The following is a 12,664-nucleotide window of genomic DNA, read 5'->3' on the forward strand; positions in this document are numbered from 1 at the left end:
TTCAGAGAAATCATAATCCAGGTGATAGTCTGATATCCCTACCGTAACACAACTACCATATGTAGAGTTGGCACTGTTGGTGATCAGAAGCTAGAGACCCCATGGGCTTCTGATTAACTGATGCTGACCACCCTAAAATAGAGCTAAGATAAAAATTTCCAACTAATACACTCAAATCAGTCAGGTCTTTGCACCATTATACATGTGAAACAAGTAATTATTTGAATTGAAACACTCATAATTTTTATCTTGTTTGACCTAGGTTTCCTGAATGTTTCAAAATAAATAATTCTTCCATTTAAAAAAATGAAAAACAACAATGTGGACCAGATCTGCTGGGTTTTTTTTCTTTCTAGGAGAATAAAGTATACTAACTCCAACATATGAAAAGAAAAAAAAGAAGAAAACATAGAGCTAATCTGACCTAATCCCACTCTAAAATGGTGCAAGACAGCAAAACATGGCTAAACCAAAATGAAAAATAATCCAAAGGTAATTCACATTTTTCTTGGAAATCTATTTTAATACTGTACTAACTCTTGATGTGTCTGGCACTCTCAGATTTAATTTCATATAAGATTTACATACATACACACGTGTTCAAAACCCTTTATCAGAAGGAATCAGGAAGGATAATGTCAGCCTTTCCTCAATAATTTTTCTTGGCTCATGCTTTAAGACCAAAATGAGCAATTACGTACAAAATCTGGACTCCACAATAATAAATTTAGATTGTGAATTAAGTTAGAGGCACAAATAACAAAGACAAGCACAAATTGGTCAATTTATGAGAGTCTAGCATTTAAAATATTTCATTTTCTGATATTGTCAATTTGACCCTGGTGCAAAATAAGAAAATGCATATCAGTTCAAAACACAAAGTATTTTTATAAATCAGAAGTAAGTCAGAAATAATCAGAGATACTCTACGAAGTTGAAAGGGTCAAGTGTGTTTACCTCTTGCTCCTCTATTTAGGGGTCCTATGTGTCATTCAAGCCTTTGTAGACACCAGATCGATATTTTATAGCATCAGATTTATGTTCTAAGTTTCAGTGTTTTAAGAATTAGATTTAAAAAAGAAAAGAAGAATTAGGTTTGCTTTGGCTAAAAGCAAATTAAGTATTTTTTAAATTCTGCCAGTAATTCTTTTTCAGTAATAATTGATTTTATTAGCATTGTATGAATGTTTTCAGATGCTCTATTACCAAAAATGAATAGCTTTTATTGAAAACTACAGTATGCATTTTTGAAATAGTGTTCTTAAAAAATCTTCTTAACTTTCTCAAAATGTGGTTACGAGGATCAGAGGAGATGAGCAATATTTTGTATGATTTTAACGTTTATTTAATGTTGTATTTCTCATCTTTTATTTAGAACAGTGAATACCCTTCTCACAAAAAGTAGGAAAGACAGAGTTATAAATCCCAATGAAAACTTTCTAGATGGTCTCAGTGAGGTGATAAGGGAGGTGGGTGCCTCACGTTTCCAAAACCTTTTCCATACCGACATTGCCAAGGTAAGATGATGAAAAGGGAGTAGGCAAAGAGAATAGCAGGGATTCACCTATTAGGATCTTAATAGATTTTGCATCTTTGATTTTAACATTTTGATCAGGTTAATCATCTAGTTGTATAAGGATCTAAAGAAACTTCTGAAAGTTACAGCGTGGGGCAAATGTGAAATATTAATGTGAAAAATGTTACACTGTGACAGATTACATGCCATGAGAAAGCATGTGCAAATTATATAAATCCCCTCTATATTTTAATCATTTCCTTAAAAACAAGTAGATAGTTCCAGTCAATCCTTAAGTGAATGAAAAAAAATGCAGTGAATAACCTGTCACGAATAGGTACAATATCAGTGTAAATATTATAGTATAATTAATAATTTAACATGTAATAAAAGTCATCCTGAAAAAAAATCAATATATCAATACCTCAAAATAATTTTAAGCTGCTATTTCAAAATATGACTTGATTTTAAGGTTATAATAAACTCAGAAAATATACAGTTCAAAATAGTTTTTAGTTTTATTAACAGGTTGTGAGTAGCTTCTTTTAATTGTTAACTCAAGTTTTTATCATACTTCTTAAGTTACAAAACCAGTAGTTAATTGAAATTCAGTCCACAAATAATTCATTCTGAGCCCCAACTTTTTTTCATATTTTGTGGTTGAGAATTCTAATGTTGCTATAGTAAATAAGGACAGAAAGATGTTTAAAATGTGCATATTTGAAGAAAATATTATAGTAATGGAAAATCACACAAGAACACACCAGATTATTTTTTTTTCGGAGGTTTAATTTTAACTAATTGATATTTAAATGATGAAGGTAATGTCAATCCAAATCTTTACTTATTTGTAATGCACGAACTATTTTTTGTAACTTGTAAGAGAAATAGATTCTTTTCACTATGGCAATGCTTTCACCCTTATTTATGGTCTTTCTTTTTCTTGAGTCCTTTTTCTTCAGCAGTTTAACAAGTCACTTCTCGTTTGGCTAAAGTGCAATCCTAGCACAATAATGTTTCAGCTTGCAAGGAAGAACGCCCTTATTGAGTTGATAGAACTCCACCAGCTGGATTAGATCCGTAAATCTTGTGTGCCCATCATCCAGGGTGTGGAACATTTCACCATCATCTTCCACCTGCAACAGGAAAAACAACAAACTGGTAAGAAGGGCAAAATACCTAGAAAGACAGTCATATTCTATTGCATACTGCATTTTTAAATGCCAAAATTGATGTGTTTATAATACTAAAGGACAGTGGAAAGAATGCTATGGCATGTCCACTTCTTCTTTGTCACTTCACTTGCATTTAAAAGAAATACCATCTGATCCTAAGGTAAGCAGTGTGGCTCTACTTTCTCTGTCTCTAAATTCTCTTAACGTTCAGTAGTTAGAATAGTAGGATTATTCTGAATCAATTACAGTACACAGTGAGAAATCGGCACTATTCAGTGTAAAAGTAAACAAAAGATTTTAATACTCCCACCTACAAAAATCAATTTCCATTTCTAGTTGTTGTCTACCTAAAGCCTTACTTAATATATTAAAAATGAATATTCACCATAATTTGTATCAGTAAACTGATTCTGGAGCAATCAAATACTGTGTTAGTGGAATGACAGTGTTTGGGAGTTTTTCTGTTTTTGTTTTCTGCAGTGAGATCTTCAGGCATTAAGCAATTCATACGTGCCAGGGACATCGCTCACAAAATCAATGAAGTAGGGAAGATACTTCACATGGACTTTGGATAGTTCCAAAAAGAGGTTATTGAAAAAAAGAGAAAACACTAGCAACTTAGCAATCTGATGTAATACTTTCTTGAAAGTAGACTGAATCTCTGTTCCACACTATCTGGTTCCAATACACAGACCACATGCATACATACACGTGCACACACACATACACACATGTACACACACACACACACAAGCAGCAGAAGCAACAAAAAAATCCCAAAGCAAGTTGTGCCACATGAAAGCAGAATTACAGAAAATGTTTAAATGTGCTCAGAATAGTTTAAATAATGATCTCCAGTTCCACAGCACCTGTGTACCTATCCATAATGATTAAAAACAAAACTACAAAAAACACCAAAAAACCATTTTTGGGACAAGAGAGGAGAAAGGGCTTGAAAATAACGATTTTTAAAGAACCACTAGAGGAATTCAGGAGGAGTTTTCAGTGGACTTTTAACAATAGGTGGCATGGGGTCTATACAATATTACCAAATTATATTTCATAGGAAAAGGGAAATTTAATTTTTGCAATTCCTGTATTTCTTATATTAATTCAGGCTCATAAAACCATTTCTGCCAAATTTAACTCTAGTCAAAGCACAAGTTCCCAAATTATATTTAATAAAAGAACCAAAAAAAATGAAAGTTTCTAAAAGCTTATGCATTAAGATCATCTGTAATATACGAATATGAAATCACAAATTACTTACTGGTATAATTTGAAAGTGCTTTATTTTTTGTCCATGACTCATTGACAGTACGAACGTTTTGGGGTTGCTCTGACTATCCCGTACCAAGAAAACTCTAAAGAGAGAGAAGGATTTCAATATTTTTCTACATTTACTCATGGATTTCATAGAAATATAGCCTGTACCAAATCCAGGAAGTATATTCATAAATGTAGCCAGAGTTTTCCTTTACTGTGTATTCAATGATGGGATTATCCAACATGGTAAACAATATGGTATAACATAAACCTTATACTATAAAACTATCATCAGAGCTAATTTAATTTTAATAGGATAAATACACAGCCATTTGTCAGATTGCTTGCTCACAATAACCAATATAATGCTATGCTGGCATCAATAATTAGTGCTATGTCCTTTTTCCACTGGGAAAGCTGGTTATTCACATGTAACTCTTTGGTACAGAGAATAAGGCATTAGCATATTGTTATTCTAACTTCTGGGTCATGTTAGGCCCTAAAAAAAGAAAATCATTTAGAGTGAAATAATTTTTAACCCCCTCTTCTGCACTGGATCCTTTCTTTTGATTCTGGTTCCTACTATTACATACACAATAGAAAGTGAGAAATAAATATATTCTAAAAAAATCAATCCTGAAATCATTTATTAAATGTTTGAGCAAAATATTTTAAGTAAAAGAAACACCCAAACAACATGTACTTTAACCTTGAAGAATGCAGCAGAAAAGCCTCTATAACAGGCTAGAAAAACAAGACGTGGCCTAATGGCCTGAGAAAAATGCCGCCAGGCGTGGATTCTTATTAACTGGCAATTCAGTGCATAACCAGCTTTATATTAATTGTTGGCAAACAGACTGTGCAAACAGTCCCCACTGGTGACTCCAATACTAATCTCACTGTGCCTGGGCGAAGAGACAGCCAAATCTGACCATCACAGATGTCTGAGGAGATTATCCATTTCGTCTGTGCTGTGTGAGATTCCGACATTACATCTCTAGGAGATGGGACAAAAGGGAGTTTCACTGGTCAATCAAGCTCAATTCTCTCCCCATTCCTGAGTAGATCACCACTACCACCTAGTGGATTGCCTGGCATCATCACATCTTTCCAAAAGAATACCCCAAATAACCCATTTTTTAATTAAAAATTTTAAAAAGTAAAGATACTGTCATTCTTTATGCAATTATTTCATTCAATTTACAAAAAAATGGGCTCAGAAATAAGGGAAATTATAATCCTCCAAAACATTTTGACAATTCTTTGTGATTTAGTTCTTTTCTTGGTCTTAGGTAGTAATTCTGCTGATTGCTCAGATTTATATCTGAAAAGACTGTGTTCCATGAAGAGAAGTATATTGAAATATTTTCTTATTTAGAGTCTACTGAAATGCTGACTTGCTATTAACAATCTTCCATGTGAAGGTGCATTTTTATCCAAATGTCAGTATTAAATCACCTTGAAATTTTGCCATCATTTTAAGCCAACCATGAAGATATAAGATCCCATTACCACTTGTTTAAATTGATGCTGGTTTTATTTCTCATCCAAACCTCAATACAAGCTCCTTAACTTGTATTGCATTTGGGAAGAGAATTCAGCTAGTATTATAGGAAGTATTGATATCTGAAATAGTGAGTAATCTGAGACAAAGAAAATTCCTTAGATCATAAATCTTGCATAATAAACTTTGTTTCTCCTGTCTCTTCTGTGATACCCCACTAAAAAAGATAACATGAGAAGAGTCAAAAAGTACTGTTTTCATAGGTTTATATTCCTTTAAACTGTTAAAATTTAGAGAAAAGAAAATAGGGATGTAAACAGAAAGAAAAAAATAAGACAGTCTAAATATATAAGAAACAGATTTTTACTTTAACACACCCTGCATCAAACCTAAAAAAATGTCTAACACATAAGATAGGGTCATGACACAAACCATACTTTGCAAACATACTATTTGTTCAAATCAAAATGTTGACACGCCAAAACAAGTTCAGTTTTCCCCCCATCAATTAATATCTGAGATGCACAGAATGGGTAATATTAGTGATCACTGGTTAAGAGCAGAGCATCCTGTTCAGCTATCTTCTCCTTATGTGCAAATACTAACCACACACTATGTAACAGGTACTGTATAGGTATTGCTAGGATTCAATGACAACCATTCTTATAAAGTCACTTCTGTTTTAATAAGCTGAAGTCAAAACTCTGTGTGTGTGTTGAATAAGTCATTACTGATTATAGGAGAAATCAAAATCAGTGTTACTCAAAATCAAACTTACCCATCTACTAGGCCTTGCTGAATGATCAATCGCTGAGCTTCCTCTCTGGAAATTTTGTGGTGAAACCATGGTTGGGACCGGTGGATAGCTGAAGAAATAAAGTGGAGGAATACAAAGATTTGTTTGAAATGATCACAATTTAATTATGTGTACTTTCTACCCTAACCCCTCAATGACTACATCTAAATGCACATATCGCAGAGACATACCCATGTTTGTGGCACAGCTCTGTGAAGACGCAGTGGGGCTACCATGAGTGCCCAGGCGTAAACATCCTTTTTTCTGTGCAAGGAAGTGGGAAACAAATTTTAACTTCCGGGGAGAAACAAATTCAAATCATAAATATTTTGAAGAACATGAAGCTAATTTGTACCCTCCAAGCTAGTCCTTCTTCAACTGCAACTGAAAGGGCTTCAGTGGGGTTTTCTATAACTCTGCTTTTCTGGCCTGAGAAGTCCATTGCTACCAGGGAATTCTCTGATATACTTCTCTGGAAAAAAAAGCACATTTTTTACCTTGAAAACATCTTTGAAGTTACCTTCAGTGCTTTGCTGGCAGTACGTTTCCATTTTAGGATGTGGTTCCAAAGGTGGCTAGCAGGAAATTAAAAAGTTAACAATACATATTCAACAGAAAATGGTGCTATAAAATATTTTGGTTAAATAAGTTATACAGTTATTTGTTAAGGTCATTGAATTAAGTGTTGAATAAAGAGATTAAAAGCTTTCAAGGTAAGCATGTCTTTCTTCTAAAGCAACCCTATCTCTTCATATTTAGAAAAGAATAACCTTTCCTGTGGCTAAGAAGATCCATCACTTCCAAACTCACCTCTCTATTATACTTTGAGATTCATCAATGATCATTTAAATGTCAAATCTATCTACTCAATTAAGATTCAAGATACACTAAAGCTGTAACAGACTGACTTACATCACTTTTTTAGAAACAAATAGTACCCATATTTTATAACAAACCAACAATATGTATTTTAAAAGTTTATCACATCAACTTTTCTCTAACTTAGAAAATGAAATTTAGTGAAATAATTCAGGTAACTCCATAATATTAAAATTTATATGATTTAATACGTGAATGTTTTTTCATCTTGTGAGCATGAACGTGGCAAAATGAGAGCTGCAAAAATAAGTCTGAATGACAAAAGAAGAACTGATATAAAAGGAAGACATCTTTAAACAAACGTAATTTTAAACAAGTAATAAAGTCATCTTTTTTGCGAATTACTTTTTGTATTCATAGTCTCTGAAGGTGAAAATAAAACATCCAAAACCTGGACCTTATTTTTATTTTTTTCTTTGTTTAGGGCTCTACTTCATAACCATCTTTTTAAAAGTGTGCCAACCCAAGTCATGCATCCTAAAAAAAAAACAGTTGTCAGAATCTTCAGTTAAGAGTGTCACTCAGCATGGGGAGGGGGAAGGGTAAGCTGGGACGAAGTGAGAGCGTGGCATGGACTTATATACAATACCAAATGTAAAATAGGTAGCTAGTGGGAAGCAGCCGCAGAGCACAGCGGGATCAGCTGGGTACTTTGTGACCACCTAGAGGGGTGGGATAGGGTAGGAGGGAGATGCAAGAGGGAGGGGATATGGGGATACATGTAAATGTATAGCTGATTCACTTTGTTATAAAGCAGAAACTAACACACCATTGTAAAGCAATTATACTCCAATAAAGATGTTTTTTTTTTAAAGTGTCAATCTATAAGAATTAAAACTCTTAAAAGACAAAACATCCAAAACCAGCATGAACAATGTTTAATAGTTTTTCCCCACTCGTCATTAATAGAAGAGCAACAGAAAAACCAGAGATCTCATTGTAAACGATCAGCCAACATACACCTAGAGTCCCCTGGCTTAAGACCATTTTCTCTCTCTCCACATGGATTCAGCCATACCCTGCTTGGTCTAACAGACTCAAATGTCTGCTTGAAACAAAACCTGGTCCATACAAAAATGGTAGGGGGGGTCATTTATCACTGCATTACACATCCCACTTTATTAGCATTTATTATTTCCTCTTGAAATCTTGCTGTAGTGGTCCACAATCTTATTACGGTTCATCTTTCTTTCTGGAGATCCGGCGTGCAATCTTTCATTTGTTATAGGAGCCTTCATAACTGACAGCTGCTCTTTCCAGACAGATGCTGTCTCTGTAATCTCTATTTGCTGTCACACCTTACTTTGCCCTTCTCACCCCGTGATCTTCTGTGCTGGGCTGTGGACCAGATGGATATACTTTTGCTTTGCTGACATTAATGAAAAGCTTCCACCTGCCCAAGCCAGAGAGTAACTAATCTCAATCATAATGATAGCTTTATCCTTATAATATCTCTGCCTTCACATGCCAAGATGGGCTCTGTAATCACAAGGTTCTGATACCATAAAAATACCGTTAGGAAACAAAAATAAACATAACCAGTTCTTATTCTTTTTTTCATTTTTCTCCTATAATATGACAGGCTGAAATGTAAAGTAAGATCCCATGTTAAATAATTACTTGACTTAAGTAGGGAGTCTACGATACAAATAAGTATTTTCATTTGCTACATTAACTACACTAGGGGAAAACACAGGAATATAGAAAATGTTTTCTACTGAATGGCAGGTGGTAGATGAAAAATTAATAGTTTACCTTTAGTGGACAAAGAAATGGAAGTGAAGCAAAATCTGACTTGAACCAAAAGGTCATTTTCAGCTCAGTTTCTTTCACATAGAAAAGCGATGTTGATAACATTCAGAATCAGTGTATTTCTCAAATATTTGTCCCTTTTTCTAGCTCTTCCTTCTGGTGGGATAAATAGGGCAAGCCCTAAAAAAGGGTCCATGATTTTAATGGCATGCCTCTCTTTTTAAGAGAGAAGAGGCTTGGGTATATCCTGGATTATCCAGACCACACCTCGAGATCAGATCCAAACACTTTTAGTGAGGTTGGAACATGAAATGTTTTTCAGGCAGCTTAGCTAAGCAGCAACTCGTAGTCACTCACTCCCTGTCACCCCACTTGAAAGAGCTACATAAACGTGCAGCACAGGCCTTAGCAAGAGGGCACAGGATTTCCTCAGACATTGTTCTCTCATCAGTGTCATACAGAGCCACAGGACATCAGAGGTGTAATCGATTCTAGAGATCATGCAACTGTCCCCCTTATTTTATACTGTAGGACAGCAGTGACTCCATCAAGGTCACGCTTATGGTAAAGATAGTAACAGGCCCTATCTAAGGTTCTTTTATGTATCACAGAATGGGAGGTACAGGGAAGAAAGTGCAGTTTGGGATGTCTAGCTCAGAGTCAAATGTGAAAAATAATAAAAACTTCAATTGACTTGTTTTTCCCATCCCCTTGTTCTGGCCAGGACCATATTAACAGATGCTCCTTTAAATGAATCCTTTTTATTATACTAAAAAGGACCAAATACATTTGGCTTCTTGAAATATCTGCTGATGATTCTCATTTCAAAGGCTGATGGGATGGCTATTATGTGCTATATATAGTTATGATGTTCATTATGGCATGATAATTTTTTTCTCATTTCCCTTCTCAAAATGAATCCCTGGAGAAGAAGACAATATTGTTCCTTTAAAACTATAAAATATGTGAACTTTTCCCTGTCGTTCCTTGAACATGGGGCCTCAAGGCAAACCAGCAGAGGCAGGTGAGAGACACTGGCATCCAGGATATAGGTCACTGATTCTTTCATGATAATGTAGAAATTATCCTGGGATTCTGTATAGACACCAAAATAAACACAAACACCTCCCCAACCTTCTTAGTTTCCTTCATGAAAATTAAGAAGAGTAGAGATATAATTCTTGATGCTATTCTCTCTGATCATGTCAACTGCCATACAGGACAGGTCCTTGTCCTCATCACACAGAGACTTAAACCTCCTGTCCTTCTATCCCTATTTACAGCCAATTCATTCAAGGAGTGTCTTTTCTTATACAAGGTGCTGAACAAGTAAAGCCACATTAGCCAAAATGCCATAGACATATTTATCAACAGTGGGATCACTTTCAACAGAAAGAAGCAAGAATAGTACCATATTTGTACACTAATGACAGTGATGAGACTAGAAAGTACTTACTTTATAACATTTCCTTCTATGATTAAGAGGACACTAAATAATAGCTGCCTCCAAATCATGGCTGTTATTAACAAGCTCATCCTAATAACTTTAAAAGAAATTTAGAAGGATTTAGGAAAGGATTAAGATAATAAAATTCATTATTCATATATACATATATGAATTAAAAGATTATGGTAAGCTGACAAATTGTAAAAATTCTCACCTTAAAGCTATTGCTTTTATAAAAAATTCATTACATTCCTTAGTTTCCTATTTTAGGGCTAAAAAGTAATATGATACAAAAATGAAAAGTTACTCTTCCATAACGTAAAGCAACGTAAGTACAGCATTGGAGTTCTTTTGCCATATTAGTCTTTTGCCATATTAGACTTCATAATCATTATTCCATGCCTTATTCCTAGAGCTGAGCATTTATATGCTACGTTACATGTGGGAAAATGCAACTTCTTTGGTCACAGCCGTGAAACACATGTTTTAACCTAAGTGGAAATGTAGCATGTTAGCTGATTGTAACATGGGCTCCTACTTCTGAATTCCTAATATACTCAATATTAAGGAGCACAAGCAAAAATAGCAGAACATAAACTTGGAGTTCAGAAATAAATTTCTTGTGTAAATGCACAGGAAATTAAAATTAGGTCCCAAAGAAGGGAAAAAAATGTATCTGCCTGTAAATATCCAAGTGGCATTTGGTATAAATCTGTGAAGCGGTGCTAGTCTTAATGCAATGCACAACCTGTATTTTGGCTTTTGCATCTTTTGGGTTTCCTGGAGAGCAGTATGCTTTTCAAGGACATGGAACTTTAAAAATTTAATTGTTAGAAAGTCAGAATGCAAAAGCGCTCACAGGTTATGATAATCCCAGAATTAATATTTAAATAAATAAATAAACCCACAATCAAATCAATAATTAAGAAAGATCTACAATCTCAAGGACAATGTTCTATAAATTATCTTATTAAAATCCAGTCCTCAAATGTAATGACAAAGAATCACTCTCATAATTCTTTCAAATATTTAAAGTTTTTCTTTAACATAAAACATTATTTTAATTGAATACTTCATGTGTGCACGATTATTATGATTTTATCACATAGGCTGCAATAATATAAAATCCCCCCAAAAAAGTTCAATATAACATGATAGTAGGATGGTGCCAAAAAGTTACTTGACCAAAAGGAAATGTACATTTATAATGTAATGTGATTGCAAATTAATGTAAATATAAAATAAAATGTAGGTTCAAAAACTTGGTGCTTACCATGGGTGATATACTCTGAGAACTGCAGCCACTTCTACCTTGATATGGATGCATGTAATTCTGGTACAGCTGCATGCCATACTGCAGAATAAATAAATAAAAACACATTCCCACCACTTTTACTACACAGAGTTTTACTACAACTTTTGAAAATCAACACTTTCATTAATTATACATCATCAATATAAAAACTGAAAATTATAAGCTTTCCTTAAAACAAATAAGTAAAGTAGCCATACTTTTGAATGGTAAAATTTTAGTGTCCTAAATAGTACAGTTTAAAAGACAGTGTTTTTTATTTGGACCCACACTTAAGTTCTAGCTCACAATATAAAGATCTGGAACTGACACTCCTACTCATTATTCTTAGTGTCAATAGCACCAAAACCATTTGGAGCTTAGCAATAAGAAAGCTCACTTGGGAAGGGTGCCCGACTTTATGGTACAAAGACTCTGAGAATCTAACACACATCCTAAGCAAAACTGGGTAAAATTTACCATAATTCTTCAATGATTGATTGATGAATTACATTGTCTTTTGTAATCCATAAACTTGGTCCTATTTTGAAGATTCTTGGCACTGTATCACCCTCTGGTAACAGTACTCTTAGGGCATTGTTTAATTTTTGGCTTTAAATTCAGGGAAATCAAAATGGTGGGAAATCAGGCTGATTTCAGACAAAGAGTCATAGCATACAGTGTAAAGAGCAGTAGATAAGAACTACAGAGGCTTTACTTTCAAGAGGTAGCAATGTAAGAACTGGACTGCTAGGCTACAATTGGAAAGTGGGTCTAGAGTATAATTGGATTGTTAGTTTGAGTAACATTAAGAATGCCAACTGCCATGGCCCTCCATTTCATGGAGCCATTATGAACTTAAAAGTAGGTCCGATATAAAAGAGATTGAAGAGACACCATGGAAACCAATCTTACCCTTAGGATGAATTCCATTTAAACATTCTAACAGAGCTGTTTCTCTACTAAAAACTATTTTCTTAAAAGCAATTGCAGCAAAGTGGATATATTTGGTAATTAGGCAAAAAATCAGAGGGAGGT

General features: G+C 34.2%; 1 protein-coding gene across 3 annotated transcripts in view; it reads right to left on the minus strand.

Annotated features, from left to right (window-relative positions):
* Positions 1-510: 510 nt before the first annotated feature.
* Positions 511-12,664, minus strand: part of GRB14 (growth factor receptor bound protein 14) — a 180,086-nt gene continuing 167,932 nt past the window's right edge. The window contains exons 9-14 of one of the 3 annotated variants that reach the window (XM_059052378.2): positions 11,609-11,689; positions 6,613-6,729; positions 6,449-6,521; positions 6,240-6,327; positions 3,962-4,055; positions 511-2,652 (exon numbers count right to left, since the gene is read on the minus strand). In XM_059052378.2, the coding sequence (XP_058908361.1) occupies positions 2,506-2,652; positions 3,962-4,055; positions 6,240-6,327; positions 6,449-6,521; positions 6,613-6,729; positions 11,609-11,689 (600 nt within the window). In that variant the 3' untranslated portion in view covers positions 511-2,505. The remainder of the gene's footprint in view (positions 2,653-3,961; positions 4,056-6,239; positions 6,328-6,448; positions 6,522-6,612; positions 6,730-11,608; positions 11,690-12,664) is intronic. The other 2 variants (XM_067026214.1, XM_067026213.1) reach the window with 2 other exon arrangements.

The sequence above is a fragment of the Kogia breviceps genome, chromosome 2 (assembly GCF_026419965.1).
Source record: "Kogia breviceps isolate mKogBre1 chromosome 2, mKogBre1 haplotype 1, whole genome shotgun sequence".
NCBI lineage: Eukaryota > Metazoa > Chordata > Mammalia > Artiodactyla > Physeteridae > Kogia > Kogia breviceps.